Here is a 16621-nt window from a genome sequence, read left to right on the forward strand (position 1 = left end):
TTCCTACACTTATGTCAGTGCATCTACTTTTTTTTTTTTTTTTCCTTGGGCCACGACCAAGCTAGCGCGTGCCAGTTTGAAACGGGGAATGTCACTTTCGGGCATCATTATTTTGTGGGGGCTGGAGTTAACTGCCGGGGAGAATTCGTTCTGTGCCAATGCGTTTCCTCTCCCAGCTGTGTTTGCATACTGCCAGTAAATAAACGAGTAGAGGTAACAAGTAGAAAAGAGTTTATTCAACATTCAGTGTGTCCTTTCACCATTATCTCCATGGATCATCCTCCAAATAAATAACACAGTACGTGAGATTCAGTATATTATTTACATGCTGGATTTAAAACCAACCGAAACCAACAGCACAGGGACAGTACAGCTGACACGATATATAACATCATTTGCAAAACGTCAGCTAATTTTCAAACTCAAGTGACACTAAGGCTTAGAGGATCAGACTCTGCACCGACTGTACGGAGCACAGACGGCAAAGCCAGAGCGGAGCCAGCGCCCAGCGCCGCGGACGCGGACAGTTACGAGGGCTGGCGCGGCCGCCACTCGCCGTCAGCCGTCACGCCCCAGCCAGTGGCACTTCTGGGCCACCTCCGGGGGCAGGAGGAGCGGCAGGGACCGCCCGTTCAACGACACTAGGAGCTGTAACTGGTCCATGCAGTCCCGCAGGGTCTCCTCCGGGTAGCCGCTGACTCGCAGGTCCAGAGGGCTGCGGTGTCGCAGCAGCCGGTCCGCCAGGCCCAGGCTGCCGGCGGCCAGCAGGGACGGCGCGTATTTGGTGAAGGCGTAGTCGGCCAGGCTGAGCTCCGCGACGCTCCCCGCCAGGCTCCGGGCGTCCGCCGCCTCCGCCGCGTCGGCCCCCCGCGCCTCTAGCCGCACCTGGCTGAAGTGCTCCAGGAAGAAGCTGACGGTAGGCGCCGCCAGGTCGAAGCCCAGGCGGTGCAAGACGATGCACTCCAAGTTGCGGAGCTGCTGGCGGGTAAAGGCGCCGCAGCAAAGGGCGAGGAGCTCCTTCACGCTGGGAGGGTGCACCTCCACCTGCGAGCGGGGACAGGGGTGGGGAGATCGCCGCCAGAGAGCAGCGCGGGGGAGCGGGCGCGGAGCCCTGCCCGGCTGGGGCTGAGCTCGGAGCCGCCGGAGCCGCTCGAGCTGCAGAGACCCCGGCGGGCTGCAGAGACCCCGGCAGCGGGGCAGCCAGACCCCGGGGCCGCCCTACCTGCTTGGAGGCGATGAGCAGCGCCGTTACCCCTAGGAGCTGGAAGCAGTCGGCAGCCACGGGGGTGGTGGCGAGGAAGCGGTCGAGGATGTTGACGGCCAGGCAGAGGGCCTCGAAGGAGAGCCCGAAGTGCCGGTGCACGGGGATGAGCCAGCTGACCAGCTTGCAGCGCGCCTCCGCCGTCACCTGCGGCACCGGCAGCGGGGTCAGGTGGGACCAACCCGGGGCTCCTCCGCCCACTCCCCGCCTCCGGCCCCGCTGCCCCCACCTGCGGCTGCCGGGCCAGCGGCTCCTGCGGCTGGAAGCGGCTCTCCAGCCTCTTGTGGGAGCGGTACCAGCTCTCTCCATAGTCACGGAAAGCCTGCAGCTCCTGCGGGCTGTCCCCCACGGCCCCCGCCGCCGTCTCCGGGCGCCGCCGCCGTGGCGGGCGGCGCGGGCAGCGCCCGGGGGAGCCGCCCGGCCCCCGCCGCTCCGGGGTGCCGATGCCGCTACCGCACCGCCCGCTCGCCGCCGTCACCATGGGGCAGGCGGCCGTGCCAGCCCCGCTCCCGGCGCGGACGCGGCTTTTTGAGCGGCGGGGAGGTCACCGCCCGCCCCCGGGCACCTCGCCCCGCCCTGTGCCGGGCACCGCAAGGACCGCCGCCTCCAAAACAAAATCCGAGTCACCCAAACACCTGTCTCTTCTCTGCCGCTTGCCATCGGGCCAGACGGCTGCGGTGGAGTCGCCGTTGGTCTGCGACCTCCTGACCACGGCCGCTCTCTCGGGCGGGGCACGGAGAGCAAACTGGGCAGCAGTGCCATAAAACCACGGCAGCTGAAGCTGCCATGGCTTCTATTTTGACACTACTAAATCAGGTTTCTCTACAGTTTTAACAGCTAGATTGCTCTGCATAAGTAACGCTTTCATTTGAAATCAGTGGGAAACAGCACAAACACACCACGGGAGATACCTGGGAACGAAGGAGATCTCTGGGCCGTCTGGATCTTGATTACACTTCCATCTATGGACTATTTATGCAGTAGAGCATTATTGTAAATAGCTGAATGCAGGGAAATTTAAATACTCCTGCACTCCAACCACCTGTTTGCAGTCTGTTATAAATGTGGAAAGACTTGCAGAAAGAAAAAGAAAACCTCTCCTAGGTCAAGCACTGGGAAAGATGTCATTGGGAAACAAGAGCTTCAAGCAACCCACACAACCCAGGAACAAAAGAGGGGAGTAGGGGGGTGTCATGGGTTGAGACTGGCCCTCCTGAGAGCAGGGGGCCCAGAGGGGATTGGGTGTCAGGGCAGCGTTCCCTGGAGGGCCAATCACTGCTTGTCTTGTTCGCTGCTGCTGAAAAATCATATATACACAGCCACCAGAAGCTGTTGGCAATTCTGTCTGTGTCTGCTGCTGTGTGTGGGTGGAGAAGGCCAGGGGGTGGCTGGGCTTCCTTCTTTCCCCCCTCCGGGGGGGGAAGGGGAGTCCTGTGGCCCCCCAACTCTGCCTAGGCCAGAGTTGGAGGCAGCATTGGAGTAAGTGTGTTTGTTGTGAGGAGAGAGACTCAACCTTTGAGGTAAGTGAGAGAGAAGGCAGGCCTTGCAGCCAAACCCTCTTCTTCCCCCTCCCACCCCCCCCTTTTGCAGTTAGGCAAAGGGGGGTTTTTTCTTTCTCTCTCTCACCATGAGCGGAGGAGAGGCTCAGCACTGAAGCAGAGCCAAGTGGATGGGCTGATAATGAAAGCAGCTCGGTGCCAGGGAGAAGAAGCCCAGGCAAAATTGGAGACGGACTGGAGAAAGGCCTGGAGGATGTCTTTGCCATGATCTAAACGGACAGCTAAAAACTCGGAGGAGGAATCAACATTCCAGGACACGTACGTTGATAAGCTGACTGAACTACAGCAGCCTACAGAAATGAGGTATGAGACTGAGAGATCACACAGCAGAAATGACACAGAACCAAAGAGAAAGGACTCAAAGCTATCTTCTTGGACTTCGTGAGGAGAAAGGACTTCAGCAACCAGCTGGAGGTTGATGAGGGAGTGTTTCAGGTTCCCGAACACTCCCACGAGAGAGAGACTGCATTACATATCAGCCTTGGAAGGCTTTTCCTGGACTAAAGTTAAAAGGAAAAGCTTCGAAGGGACTAATGGAAGTGTAATATATATATATATATATATAGTTGCTTTTAGCTTGTATAGTATTTATTTGTGTAAATAAAATGTATATATGCTTCCCCCTTCCCCTATAGAAGCCTCTGGCCCGGAAGTTTTCTCGTCAGTGTTGGGATGAATTGTGGGAAGGGGTGGGGGAAACCTGGAAATTGGATTTTGGATTTCTAATGTGGCTCAAACTGCCACAGGGGAATTCTGCAACTTCAATAGCAGGAGCAGGAACTCCTCTCCAACATGAAGACAGAGACCAGGAGGACATGCTGCCTTTAAAAAAACCTCTGAAGATGCCTGTTGAGACTATGGTAACAAAGATCCATACCTACTGACCACTCTTGTGTCTGACAAATGCTTTAAGAGAAACAACATAACAGTGTTAACAGAAGTCTTTATTAAATAAATCAAGCAAAAGAGAAAGTTCATCCAGCCAAAAGAGCACAGGCCCAAAAGTTGCTCATGTATACTGCAGAAGTAGAAAGCCACCATAGTATTTGTTTGTTTGTTTTAAGATAACTGTGCTTATCTGTACACCACAGTGTGATTTCCTTAATCTGTTTTGCAGAAAACTGTTGCTCACTCAGAAGACCGTGGAATTTCCTATTTATTACAAAATATCCCCTTATTTTAGTTCATCAGGGCATGCTAGAGGAACACAAAGAATAACTGAATTTCAACATTACTATCCATACATAGGAAAAAAGCTCTCTGTTCATCACAGTTGAATAAGGGAGAACTCAAGGACAATTCACACTTTCCTAGTATTTAGCAATTTAAGACCAACAACTGATATGCAAAATTCAAATCCAAAAGGAAGAGGAGCTTGTTAGTTACTGAATCACTGAAATATTTTTTCTAGTTCATGTTTCCAAAGGACACAAATAAAAGATCTCAAGTGAAACAAAACGTACAAAATTATCAGAGTGCAGATTTAGTTCCTATCTTCAATGAATACAGTTTGCAGGTTTTTATTTCAATGTCTGGGAATACAGAAAGCAAAAATAAGGTCTTAAGATCAAAACTTAACTGTTTAAATGCTTCCTTGCCTAAATGTGTTAAAAACCAATCCAGAACCCAGTTTCTGTCTCATCTATGAAACCAAGACTACCACTAGTTTATCACAACGCATAAATGAATAACAGATGTGATCACTTTTCCTTCAAAGTTCTTAATAAATTCCTATTACAACTTGCCTCTTCCTGAACGAAGTATAGGGTAACATCCACAAGCTGGTCTATTTTCAGCTTATGTTTCTCTCAGCACAGCAATACCAGTTGTGCTGTGATAACCTAACTGGATAGGCTCCATGTATTTTGCATTTTTATGCATTTTCCTCAGTGCCCTTTCTGGACACTATTAACTTCTGCTGTACAAAATCTTTATTTTTCAGATTAAACAAAAGTTGTCATCTACACTGTTCCTCTGTCTGTACATACAGTTCCTACTTGACCGCAATTATTCATTTGCAAACCTTCCCCACCATTATATTCGTCATTCTTGAAAGCAGAACTGGTGATCTAAAATTGCGCTTCATAATTGCAAATAGTGTGGACAGGCGGAATGTAAGAGCATCTGGTTCATTAAGCTATCTGGTTAAGGATTTTTCAGTATCAAAGAAATAAGAAACAAAGGATTGCGCAGACATACAATCACTGTGAGCAGGTGGTAAGAGAGAACAGTGAAGACCAGAAGGTTTCCGCCACTGAAAGTTTCCACCAGGAATTGCTCTGATAGAGCATTCAAAAGGGGTAACCCGAACTTTGATCAATAAAGGGGGAAAAAAACATGCTCATCATTTGAAGGGGGCTTGCAACACTGTGAAAACCTTAACATACAGAAGGGGCAGCAAAACATATTGCAATTGCAGGGAGAGACAAGGATCAGGGTGAACAGGGAGGGACAACTGTGGGAAGAGGCACATCCTCTGTTTGGGATGGGCTGCTGGTTAGTACACTTGTCTAGCTGAGCACCTGTTCACAGCAGTCCATATTATCATTTTACAGAGCATTTTCCTAATGTAAATCATACAGAAAAATTAAGACATCTATAAGATGTATTGGTTCAATACTGTAAATTCATATTTTAAAAAAACATTTACCACTTAGGAAACCCACATAAGAAACATTTGTCATCTGTTTGCACAACTCTAATGGAATTCTACTCAACTGAGATACAGTCTTTAGTCATCACTACATACTACATCACCAGTGATGGTATGATTAGCACATTAAGCTGAGAAGAAGAAATCGTTCACAGCCATTTCTATATTGAAAAGAAACTGATTGCAGCTATCATTGGTATAGTCAGACAAATGGCACCAAATGTATTATAAATCCTAAACATATCCAATGTTCATCTTTAAAGTCATACAGAGAAAGGTTAATCCTATGCAAAATCCTATGCAAAATCATGCAATCTATCCCCATCATGGCTGGTAGCAACCACACTAAGCATTTAAATGTCAATTAATGTTGGAGTGCATATTTCCCCCGCCATTACTGAAGCTCTGGTTTGTTACTGATTTCTGGTTTCAGTTACCATTCTCTGTTTTTATCAGTTCTTTGATGATGCGTAAGACTTTGTCATCTGGGAAAGAAAACACACACAGTGACTGAAAAGAGTGAGCTTAAATACTGATTCCTAAACCCCAAGAAAATCAGAAGTCTAGCTATCAGCAACTTAAAATCTTAAATGTTTTAGGCTAAGCCAGAATCTAAAGCAAAACAGGTGATTACAATTTGCCAAGCAAAAGGACAAACAGTTCCTCCACAGTACATATTTTAAAGTTTATAAAATTACTCAATTAACTGATGGTGGCCATTTCAGTACTTCACAAAAGAGACTGATAAAGTGATGGGTCACCTACAGATACATTAGTACAGGAACTCCCCAACTACTATATTATTCTGAACATGCGGTGTCTATCCCTTAACTTAGACAATTTGCATAACACTTAGAAAGTATCCATGCCTAAGATTCTTCACACACAATCTTAATTCTGCTTTGAGATGCACACCTCACCATTACTACCACCACCCTGAATGCTGTTATCAGGAATATCTTTAAAACAGCAGTTGTGCAGATCTTTGTAAATCTGGCATGAGCCACACAATATATGCACAGTTAGTAATGACTTTCTGGATGTCTCTCAAGGTAACAGAATAACATTCAAGGTCACACCAACCCCACTGTGTGAGGATGCCATGTGCTAATGATTTCTCAGATTTGCCACAAGGTCCACTTAACAAACAATAATGTCAGCGATGTAGTAATAAAGTTACCTTCAAGTGACATTTTGGGATTTTCAAGCTTCTTCTTCAAAACAGACTCAATGAGAACTCTCAGCTGTTTGAAAATTACTGCTATCTTTACAGGAGCCTAAGAACAAAACAGACAAACATTTGCATTATCAGACATTTTATACCAAAATACAGATCAAAAGATTACTTTACATAGAAATAGACATAGAAAACATGATGCATATGTATGATTTTAAGCATATGGATAGCATACTTATTAAATGACAGGGCTTACATTATAAATTATCTTTAAGGACTGGTTGGTTATAGCATCACAGCCTAAAGAACAGCAGCTTAGAAGAGTAATTTAGAATGTGTTCCCACATATTTCATGATCAACCAGCATACAGGGAAATTATTAATTTACCAATAAGATCCCCAATTAATTACTTACCAACCCAAGATAAAAAAGTACAAATTAAATTTATACCTGAAATAATATAGCTACACATTTCCCTCTTGGGAAGTCTGTCAGGCCTTCCAAGAAAGCAGTCACAAACCTCTCCTAAATCTCACTAGGAATTTTGATACCTAAAGCTGAACCCTCTTCCAGGAATATTTCTTTTTTTCTCCTCCCTCTCTATTCCACTATTTGTTTTGTTTATATGCTGCCTTTGGTACAGTAAGTAGCTGTTATGGCAGAAGCACAAAATACAACATATTGTGTTTAGCATGTCAACAGAAAAAATAGAAATTCTGAAACACATAATAAGATATGATTGGCTCAGCAAACACTCAAATAGTGTAGCCACCCAGGGATCATGGAAAGAATCTCCAACAAACCCACAAGGGACTCGCTTTTTAAAATCCCCTATTCATGACAACTAGTGAATTCAATTAGATGGCTGCTTACTTGCATCAGCAGAGTGCAATAAATTAAAATGTCTTGTATCTTAAAGTTGTCTTTAAGAGTAACACATGGTCCACAGGAGCACAGAAAATTTTAACCAAGTAGCTGGGAGGGTAGCAACAATCAGTGCTTGCCACTAACAAAATTTACAGAGGATCCTGTCATGTCAATTGTTTTGTCTACAACTCAGTTTTCCCATTTCTAAATAAAACTTTTACACGTGGAAAGGAAAAAACCTAATCAAGAAAACCAAACACCCCCACCCCAGGTAAGAAGGTATTTCACAATTTGGATTTTTTTCTTTCCCAAATAGTTTTGTCTGGGTTTAGAGCAGTATATAAAGTAGTATATTAAAGGCAAACATGTAGTTACGAGATTATAAGACTGTAGGAAAGAATAATATAACACCAGCACACTCCTCCGCTTTTAGTATGACTCAGTAAAAAAGGCTTAGTCTACATTTATTTTCAATACCTTTTCTGAAAGAACAGTTTCTTCATTAAGAGAGAGGAAACTGGTTTGTTGCAAGTCGTGTATGACAAGCCTATTCTTCTGAGTGTGATTTACTAAGATTTCATGACATGTATACAAAATTTCCCATAATTTTTGTAAATTCTCCCCCCTTTTCTTTCCTCATCTCCATCTCACATATATAGTGGTCTGAATTACACTGGTGCATCAACTGTGTAATACAAAAGCCCATGGAACCACAAAATGTAGTTTAGATATCACTCCAGTGCACCTGAAAATGGATCCAGCCATCAACTGTCAGGAGACGCTCCCGATGCTGGACTTCTATATCCCCACCAAAAAGCAGAATGGGAAAGGGGGATATTAAAGTAGTCTCTCTCAAATACACTTTAGCATACCTCACCTGCATATAAACAAACACACGCGTTAAAAACAGAAACAAAAAATCCCAAACCATGTAACATCTAATAATACCAGATTTAATTGCTACTTTTGAAAGAAAATACACTTTTTTTCCTTTTCAAGATCCAACCAACTCAAGTTATTGCACACAAACAATCAATGGCTATTTGTCCACTGTAGACCACATAAAATAACTCACCTCTAAGCAAGTGACAGGCTTATACACTACCAGGAAATTAGCTAAAGCCATAGTTATCTTGTTAAAGTTCAAATGGAAAGGTAACGTTACCCTACTGATGTTCATAGAAAGAACATCAAAAGTAGTAAAACTACTGAAATAAAAGGCAGGTAAAGCTCTTATGTTATACATTACTCTTGGGAGCAACTTTTTTTTCAGTCTATCTATATTCATATATGCACTTGCATAAATGTGGTAAATACACAGACACATCGACACACACATCGTTAACTACTATGGGGCTCAGCATGCACTGCTTCTGGCTTTGGAGCCTCTCACAGATAAATCAGAAAGGGAGAGGAATGAGTTGCAGTGGAAAGAAAGGAAAGAAAAAGAGTGCACTTTCATACAGAAGTGGAGGCTTTGTTTGTTCCACTGTTCAATAGAGTAACTTACCTACCTTAGTTGCTGTCTTGTCCTTACACTATAAGGTTCTTGGGGTCAAGAAATACTTTCAGCTCTCAAAAAAATACTATCACTTCATGTGCATTAAAAAGTCTAGTATTTCCTGCTTCTCTACAGCAAATTTGGGCATTAAGCAACTGCTGACAAAATTTTGCTGTACTGGAAGTGTATCTAAATATAAACACTTGAATTCAGCAAACAGCAGACAAGGAGGAAGAAAGTGACAGGAAAAAAATGAAATTAACTTAGGGAGTTCAGCAGTCAATTACATAATTGGCTATTTCATTTTATTACTGGAGTATGTGAGTTCAGTACCAAGTGTCAAAATCTTAAGAGTCTGCTTTGAACAGTAAAAAAGAAAACACATTTTGAAGTTTACTACTACACATGATATTTAAATCAACAGGACTGTATTCAAAAAGGTCAGTGATACTATCAAGTTAAATGATACACAGCAAGTTCCTTCCGTTTCTAATTACCAGTTTCACTATGAACAAATTTGTTGATGATCTTCAGCCTTATTTTCTTTTTCTCCAGCACTGCGTTGATTGATTTTTATGGACTTTAGGATCATTAGATAATAAAAGACTCTTTAAGTTAAACAAAACATTCAGTTATTAAATAACATACACTAGTATACAGTATATTAGAGGCATAACTACACAAGGTATCAGCTACATTCACTTATGTTCAACTTACCTTCTCCTGGTAAAGCAGCCATCCATATGTCTGTAAGTCACGGTTTACAGAGGAGGGATGCACTTGCGCTTTACCCTGAGCAGTTTCTACAGTACAAGCCAGTTTCTCTGTAATATCCACAGACTTCATATACAGTATTTTTCCTACATTGTCATACAGCCCAGCAGTCAACACAGCTTTAAGAAGAGCTATTTCACTGAGAGAAAGGGATTGTGTGACTCCATTTGCATCCCATCCACATTGTGTTGTAGGTGCTGTGAACCCTGCTGCTCTGACCACCCTTATGAGTTCCTGCTTCACATCCTGAAATTAATAAAGTATTAGTAAAATTTTCAATTAAAAAACTTATATACTCCAACAGCAGGCAACAACACTTTGTCTGAATTATTCATGCTCTTCAGGGGAAAATCTCTTACTAGAAAAACCACTTGTATTTTCTGCAGCTACATGGGAATACTGGCTATTTTTATGAGAAAAACTATCTATAACATAATCCTGTATCTGGAATATTGGATCAGATATATGGATATATGCTGCAAATACTAAATCTCATACCTCTTTTCAGTTAAAATGAAAAGATACGTTTGCATCAAAGATCCACTTCTGCTTAGAAGTGCTCAGTGACCCAAACTTAAATAGAGAAGATCAATTAAAACGTTTTCTCACCAAAAATAAAAGTCCATTTACGTAAGTTTGCGGCTCATCTTTCAAATTAAGTGTTAATAGACCTATTGTTTGATTGAAAAAATAACACAATATGAATACTTTAATTCATAAAGTTTTGATTCCTTGGTGAAAGTAAGGCCTAGCTTCTCCAATGGCAGTGACTGCAAAACTGTATACCAAAGTGTCCACATCAAAACTCAAATACAGACACAGCTACCTCAATTGAGGGTGTGCATTTCTTCAGTACCTAGCATTCCACTTGCTTTTATCTTGTCTAAATAATAACTGTAATAACCTTTTTAAAAGGGAATGACATTTCTGAGGGAAATTTTAACAAATAACTTACAACTGCAAAGCATAATTATTCAGTTTACCTCCAGAGTTAACAGTGAAGTCCTATTCAGGAAATTTTTTCTGCAGTAAGTCATTTCAGCACGATATCCCCCTTCCTGTCGAGCCCTTTTCCACCTAAGGAAAAAATCCTGTCTTATTATAGCAAGAAGAATCCCATCAAGAGTATAACAACAGAAACAGTAGTAAGTTAAAAAGGAATGATGTTTTTTGGTCAGCATTCCCCACTCTAAAATAAGTTGCATTCATGAAGATGAATGCTGTTGGTCTAAGGGCACTCCAGAGAACATGCCTGTAACATAGACTGGACAAGATACTAACAAAAATACAAGGTGATTTTCACTCAAAAAACACACATTCCTTGACAGCTGAAACAAAATTCAGGTGTGATTTTTGAGTCTTAGTGACAATACCCTAAAGAGAAAAAAAAAATGCATGTCATTTTATACTTTTGTACTTTACCAAATACAAGATATTCTGGTTAGAATACCACAAGCAGCAAGCAAAACACTCTACACACTAGGAAAAACTGACACAGTAAACCCTTGTATGTGTGTCAGCAGTGTTAAAACGAGTTAAAGAATAAAATACTAAGCAAGCTATCCTTTTGTGTTACAGTATTTGACAATCTATTGTTATTCTGAAGAGAAATACCTGAAGTGAAGGGAGTTCAAGAGGGGATATTAAGGATTCTTTACATAATGGCATTGCTTAAGCGTTATCTACAAGTCACTATAAGCACAGAATTATCATTTACCCCAGATAAGCATTGTAGATTGTTATATGGTCTGAAACTGCCATAGCTAGAGATGATTTTGCAAGATCTGCTTCATCTTTTCGACCAATTGGTGTAGTAAATGGGGATTTTTCTGTCATAACAGCAGCCAGAGTTGCCTGCAATTAGTAAAGTACACATTACTTAACAGTATTTTATTACAACCTTACAGGCTTATAATACAAATGGCTTTAAATTTTCTTTTACTGTTAGCAGAGAATTATAGATCTGTTTAGGTCAGAAGGGACCTTAAAGATTATCTAATTCCAAGCCCCTGACATGGGCAGGGACACCTTCTACTACACCAGGTTGCTCCAAGTCCCACCCAACCTGGCCTTGAACATGTCTAGGGATGGGACATCCACACCTTCTCTGGGCAACCTGTCCCAGTGCCTTCACCACCTTCACAGTAAAGGATTCCTAGTATCTAACCTAAACCTACCCTCTTTCAGTTTAAAGCCATTCTCTCTCGTTCTGTCACTACGCGCCCTTGTAAAAAGTCCCTCGTTAACACTCTTCAGGTACTGAAAGGCTTAGGTCATCCCAAAGCATTCTCTTCTCCAGGTTTAACAACCCCAAATTTCTTAGCCTTTCCTCACAGGAGAGGTGCTCTATCCCTCTGATCATCATCATGGCCTCCTCTGGTCTTGCTCCAGCAGCTCCACGTCCTTCGTATTTTGGGGACCTCAGAGCTCCACGTGGGGTCTAACGAGGGCAGAGGGCAGAGTAGACGGACAGAATCACCTCCCTCAACCTGCTGGCCACCAGCCCAGGATACATCTGGCTTTCTGGGCTGCAAGTGCCCATTGCTGGGTCATGTCCAGCCTCTCATTCACCAGCACCTCCAAGTCCTTCTCAGTAGTGCTGCTCTCAATATCTTCATCCTCCAGATTGGACTGATACTGGTTGTTGCCCCAAACCAGGTACAGCACCTTGAACTTGGCCTTACTGAACCTCATGAGCTTTGCATGCGCTTCTCCAGCTTGTCCAGGTTCCTCTGAATGGCATCCCATCCTTCAGGTGTGTCAATCACACCACTCACTTTGGGGTCATCAGCAAATTTACTGAGGGTGCACTTGGATCCCTTTGTCTACATTAATCAAGATATTAAATAATGCTGGTCCCACTACGAATATCCATCGATTTTCATAGTGGTCACTGATATCCAGTGGGACTCAGGTGTTGACGGCTACCCTCTGGACGTGACCAGTTTCTTATCCGTCTAAACTCCACCCATCAAATCCATCTCTTTACAATTTAAAGAGAAGGATGTTGTGAGGGACTGTGTCAAAGGCTTTACAGAAGTCCAGGACATCTGTGGCCCTTCCTTTGCCAACTGATATAGTCACTCCATCATAGAAGGGCACTACATTGGTCAGGCAGAACTTGCCTTTGGTGAAGCTGTGCTGGCTGTCTCGAATCACCTCCCTGTCCTCCATGTCCCTTAGCATATACCTAGGAAGATCTGTTCCACGAGGTGAGGTTGACGGGTCAGTAGTTCTCAGGGTCCTACTTTCCACTCTTTTTTAAAAAAGGTGGGTAAAATGTCCCTAGTTACTTTCTCCAGTCACCAGGAACTTCACCTGACAGCCTATAAACTTTCTGAACATCATGGCAAGTGGTTTGGCAACTACACCAGCCAATTCCCTCACGACTCTGTAATCCACCTCATCAGCTTCCTTACAGTTACATAGATTCAGGTTCCTCAGGTGGTCAGGAACCTGATCCTCTGTAACAGTGGGAGGGACTTTGCTGCCCCAGTCCCCATCTTGCATTCCACTCACTCAAGAAGTGCGGCAAGAGAGGCTGTCATTGAAAACCGAGGCAAAAACACTATTGAGTCCCCCAGCCTTCTCATCCATTGTTACCAGCTGGTCAGCCTTGTTCACCAGGAGGGAACGCTTTCTTTGACCTTCTTTTTCTGGCCAACATACCTCTATAAGCACTTCTTGTTCTTTGTGTCCCTTCCAAGTTCAGCTCCAGCTTTGCCTTGGTCTTCCTCACTGCATTCCTACACAAATAGACTGCATCCCTACAGTCTTCTCAGAATACCTGTTCTTGCTTCCACTGCCTGTGCATTTGCCTGTTGCCCTTAAGTTTGACCAGCAGGTCTCAACTCATCCATGCCCATCTATTGTCTTCCTTGCCCTATTTCTTGAGCCTGAGGATCACTAGCTCTTGAACTCTATGCACAATATGTAATATTTAATGATAGTTTATCTTCTACTAAGTTTCAAGGAAAACTTAGCACTATAAAAATTTCCTACACAGAATTCAGTACTTGCTATATTAAAGCCACCGCTTACATAATGCCTTACATACATGGATAAAAAAATATCAAATCTCAAAACTCACACAAAATGTTTTGCCAAATGACAGAGCAGTACCCGATACAATGAAGACCAAATTAATCAATTGCTTTACGTTATACCACATTAACAGGAAATATTGAGAATTTTAACTTCCACTTTCTAGTAACTAACATACCCATGTTTCCTCCTAATTTGCAATGAATTAAATGGATTAAGTGAAAATGCAAACTATGCTACAGTCTTTATATAATAAATTACCACATCAATTATTTTCAGTAACTTTACATCAGCATGTTCTTGGCCCACAAACTGTGGGGTAATCCAGACTGCTTAACCCATAAGTAAGAGGACTTTTTCTATAAGTATTAGACTCCCTGGGATCACCACCACCCTGGAGACCAAGCCTGACTATACCTTGTGAATGGTATTTAGGAGTTTAAAATAATAGAATCATTTTAGGTTGAGGAAGACCTTTAAAATAATTAAGTCCAACCATAAAAAATACTCAGATTATTCCCCTCCATGATACCTGGCTGCCCTCACCCTAAAATAAACATTTTAATTTCTTGCATCATCTTTTCAAGATACATTGCAAAAAATCAGGTTAATTACAAAGAGTTAACAATTTCTACATTTTTTAAAATTTAGATAAAATTTATTTTTACTCACCACAGGATCCAAGCAGCCAAATATAGCACCAAATATAAGCATTTTGCCAATCTTTACATTAACAGGAAGGGCTGCAAGGTGCTGGCCCAATGGAGTCAGCTTGGGCTCGTTTAACTGACAAGCCCCAATCTTCCTCAACAGATTCATTGCGTTACCAATTACTTGCTGCTGTGGTGGGTCTAATGCTCTGGAAAGAAAATCTTCAGGAGAGCCAAGATTGCATTTCTGTGGAGTAAAAGGGTATGTATTTCAATATAAAAACTTATAATAAAAAACTTTTCTAGTAGCTAAAAAAAACACAACTGGAAAGCTGTTCCTGCAATCAAAAGCTCACACTCTCTCCCTTCTAAACAAGCCTACTGTTTCCCGGATAGCTGACATGCCTCACACCAGGTTTACAAAACTTGTTTGGACAGACTTCATACGGCACAACCACTGTTCAGAGAAGTGTGTTATCGGTGATCACTGATGAGCAGGACACTCAAACCTGATGGGATACAGTTCAATCTAGCACTAATTCACCAGGTTGCCAGTTTTTCCATGCATATCTTACTCACTTAAGACATGAAGAGAGTTAATGGAATTGCTCCCTAAAGCAGAAATGCTATTTAACTAAGTTTGAATTCTGACTCTCAGACAAACTGGAATTGTATAGCACACTATTCTCACTGAACAGCATGCTCTGGATTTTCCAGCACTCAAGTGCTGAGTTACCCCCTGACCTTCTGGGAGAAGCCCCGCTGAGTAATTACACTGGATTAGGTCTGTTTTAGCAGACCTTTTTAGCTAATAAGGTCAGCGATTCCAAAACAGACAGCAGTATGAAGGTACAAAGGCATGGACAGTATTTTTAGCTAGCAAGGTGCCTTGGGCTTCTGTGGACACATGTGGTAGTTTCAGTCTAGGACTTCCTTGGTGACCAGTTTGTAACCAAGGAAGTAGCCAGATTACCCGGTATTCTCTACGATTTTTACGTAAGCCAGGGCTATAAAGAAGAAAGGAGGACAGGGCTTTGCTCTCTTCCCTTCCAGTGGCTCTGGAGGTGTGGGTTGCCTGCTGTCAGGTCTGCCGTGTTGGGGAGTGAGGCCTGGTGAGGCCTTGTCGACCTTGGGAGGTGGAGGTTGCCGGCGGTTGTTCCAGCGTGATTTTCTGTTGTCCCAAGGAGAGCAGTAGGATATTCTTTTGCTAATTCTTTTGCTAGATCTTGGGTTACTGATCGTGTATATTTTATTTTGGTTTTGTTCCCTTTTCCTCCCCCCTTCTCTTTCCCTTGGAGTTGTGCATGGTGTTTCAACTGTATATAGTTGTATATAACGTAAATACATTTATTTTCATACAGGTTTGGCTAGTTTGGATTTTTCATGGGGTTTTTTTCCTTAGCTGTGTGCTGGAGGTATTTTGGTGTTGGGTCTGGGACTTGGTGGGGAGCCAAGTAAAACTTAAGACAACATGTTTTGGTAGTAGGGATGACTGTGGGAAGCTGCTAGAAGCTTCCCCCATGTCCAGTGAAGCCAATGCTAGCTGGTTCCAGGACAGACCCACCAGGCCAAACCCATCAGAGACAGGGGTAACACCTCTGGGATAAGTTACTGCACAGAAGCAAACTGCAGCCAGAGAAGGAAAGGGAGGAGGTGCTTCAGCATGCTGCAGCATACAGCCCATGGGGAAGACCGTGGTGAGGAAGACTGTTCCCCTGCAGCCTGCGGAGGTCCATGGTGGAGCCCATGCCTGAGCAGACGGGTGCCTGAAGGAGGCTGTGACACCATGGGAAGCCCACACTGGAGCAGCCTCCTGGCAGGACCTGTGGCTTCCCAGAGAGAGGAGCCCACCCTAGAGCAGGTTTGCTGGCCGGATGTATGGCCCTGTGGGGGACCCTCATTGGAGCACTTAATGAAAAACTGTAACCTGTGGGAAAGATTCACATTGTAGAAGTTCGTTGCAGACTCTCTGCTGTGGGAGGGACCCCAAGCTTAAGCAGGGGAAGGAGTCCTCCCTCTGAGGAGGAAGCCGCAGCAGAAGTAATCTGTGATGAAATGACTGTAACCCCTCTTCCCTGTCCCTCTCCTCTGTTGGAGGGTAGGAGGTAGGGAATTGGAAATAAAGTTAAGCCCA

General features: G+C 43.5%; 2 protein-coding genes across 5 annotated transcripts in view; both read right to left on the reverse strand.

Moving 5' to 3' along the window:
* Window positions 1-214: 214 nt before the first annotated feature.
* Window positions 215-1811, reverse strand: CCNO (cyclin O). 2 transcript variants are annotated; one of them, XM_064641320.1, is made up of 3 exons: window positions 1491-1806; window positions 1223-1408; window positions 215-1044 (listed from the first exon to the last, which is right to left on the reverse strand). In XM_064641320.1, exons 1-3 carry the CDS (start codon window positions 1740-1742, stop codon window positions 559-561), a joined length of 924 nt encoding a protein of 307 aa, XP_064497390.1. In that variant the 5' UTR covers window positions 1743-1806; the 3' UTR covers window positions 215-558. The 2 variants fall into 2 exon arrangements, with proteins under 2 accessions (XP_064497390.1, XP_064497389.1); XM_064641319.1 differs by having other exon boundaries at window positions 454-1408; window positions 1491-1811.
* A 1935-nt stretch (window positions 1812-3746) lies between these two features.
* The window catches only part of DHX29 (DExH-box helicase 29), a 30736-nt gene continuing 17861 nt past the window's right edge, over window positions 3747-16621 (reverse strand). For all 3 annotated transcript variants that reach the window (XM_064640917.1, XM_064640916.1, XM_064640918.1), the window contains 7 exons: window positions 14510-14734; window positions 11511-11647; window positions 10777-10870; window positions 9737-10039; window positions 8264-8395; window positions 6654-6750; window positions 3747-5958 (listed from right to left, as the gene is read on the reverse strand). In XM_064640917.1, coding sequence (XP_064496987.1) covers window positions 5903-5958; window positions 6654-6750; window positions 8264-8395; window positions 9737-10039; window positions 10777-10870; window positions 11511-11647; window positions 14510-14734 — 1044 coding nt within the window. In that variant the 3' untranslated portion in view covers window positions 3747-5902. The remainder of the gene's footprint in view (window positions 5959-6653; window positions 6751-8263; window positions 8396-9736; window positions 10040-10776; window positions 10871-11510; window positions 11648-14509; window positions 14735-16621) is intronic.

This window comes from Pseudopipra pipra, chromosome Z (assembly GCF_036250125.1).
Source record: "Pseudopipra pipra isolate bDixPip1 chromosome Z, bDixPip1.hap1, whole genome shotgun sequence".
Lineage (NCBI taxonomy): Eukaryota > Metazoa > Chordata > Aves > Passeriformes > Pipridae > Pseudopipra > Pseudopipra pipra.

Bases quoted from the DNA above. Each gene is read 5' to 3' on its own strand.
- CCNO (XM_064641319.1), bottom strand. From the start codon at position 1,742: ATGGTGACGGCGGCGAGCGGGCGGTGCGGTAGCGGCATCGGCACCCCG. The intron at 1,409-1,490 runs GTGGGGGCAGCG...CCGGTGCCGCAG, and splicing joins CGCTGGCCCGGCAGCCGCAG to GTGACGGCGGAGGCGCGCTG.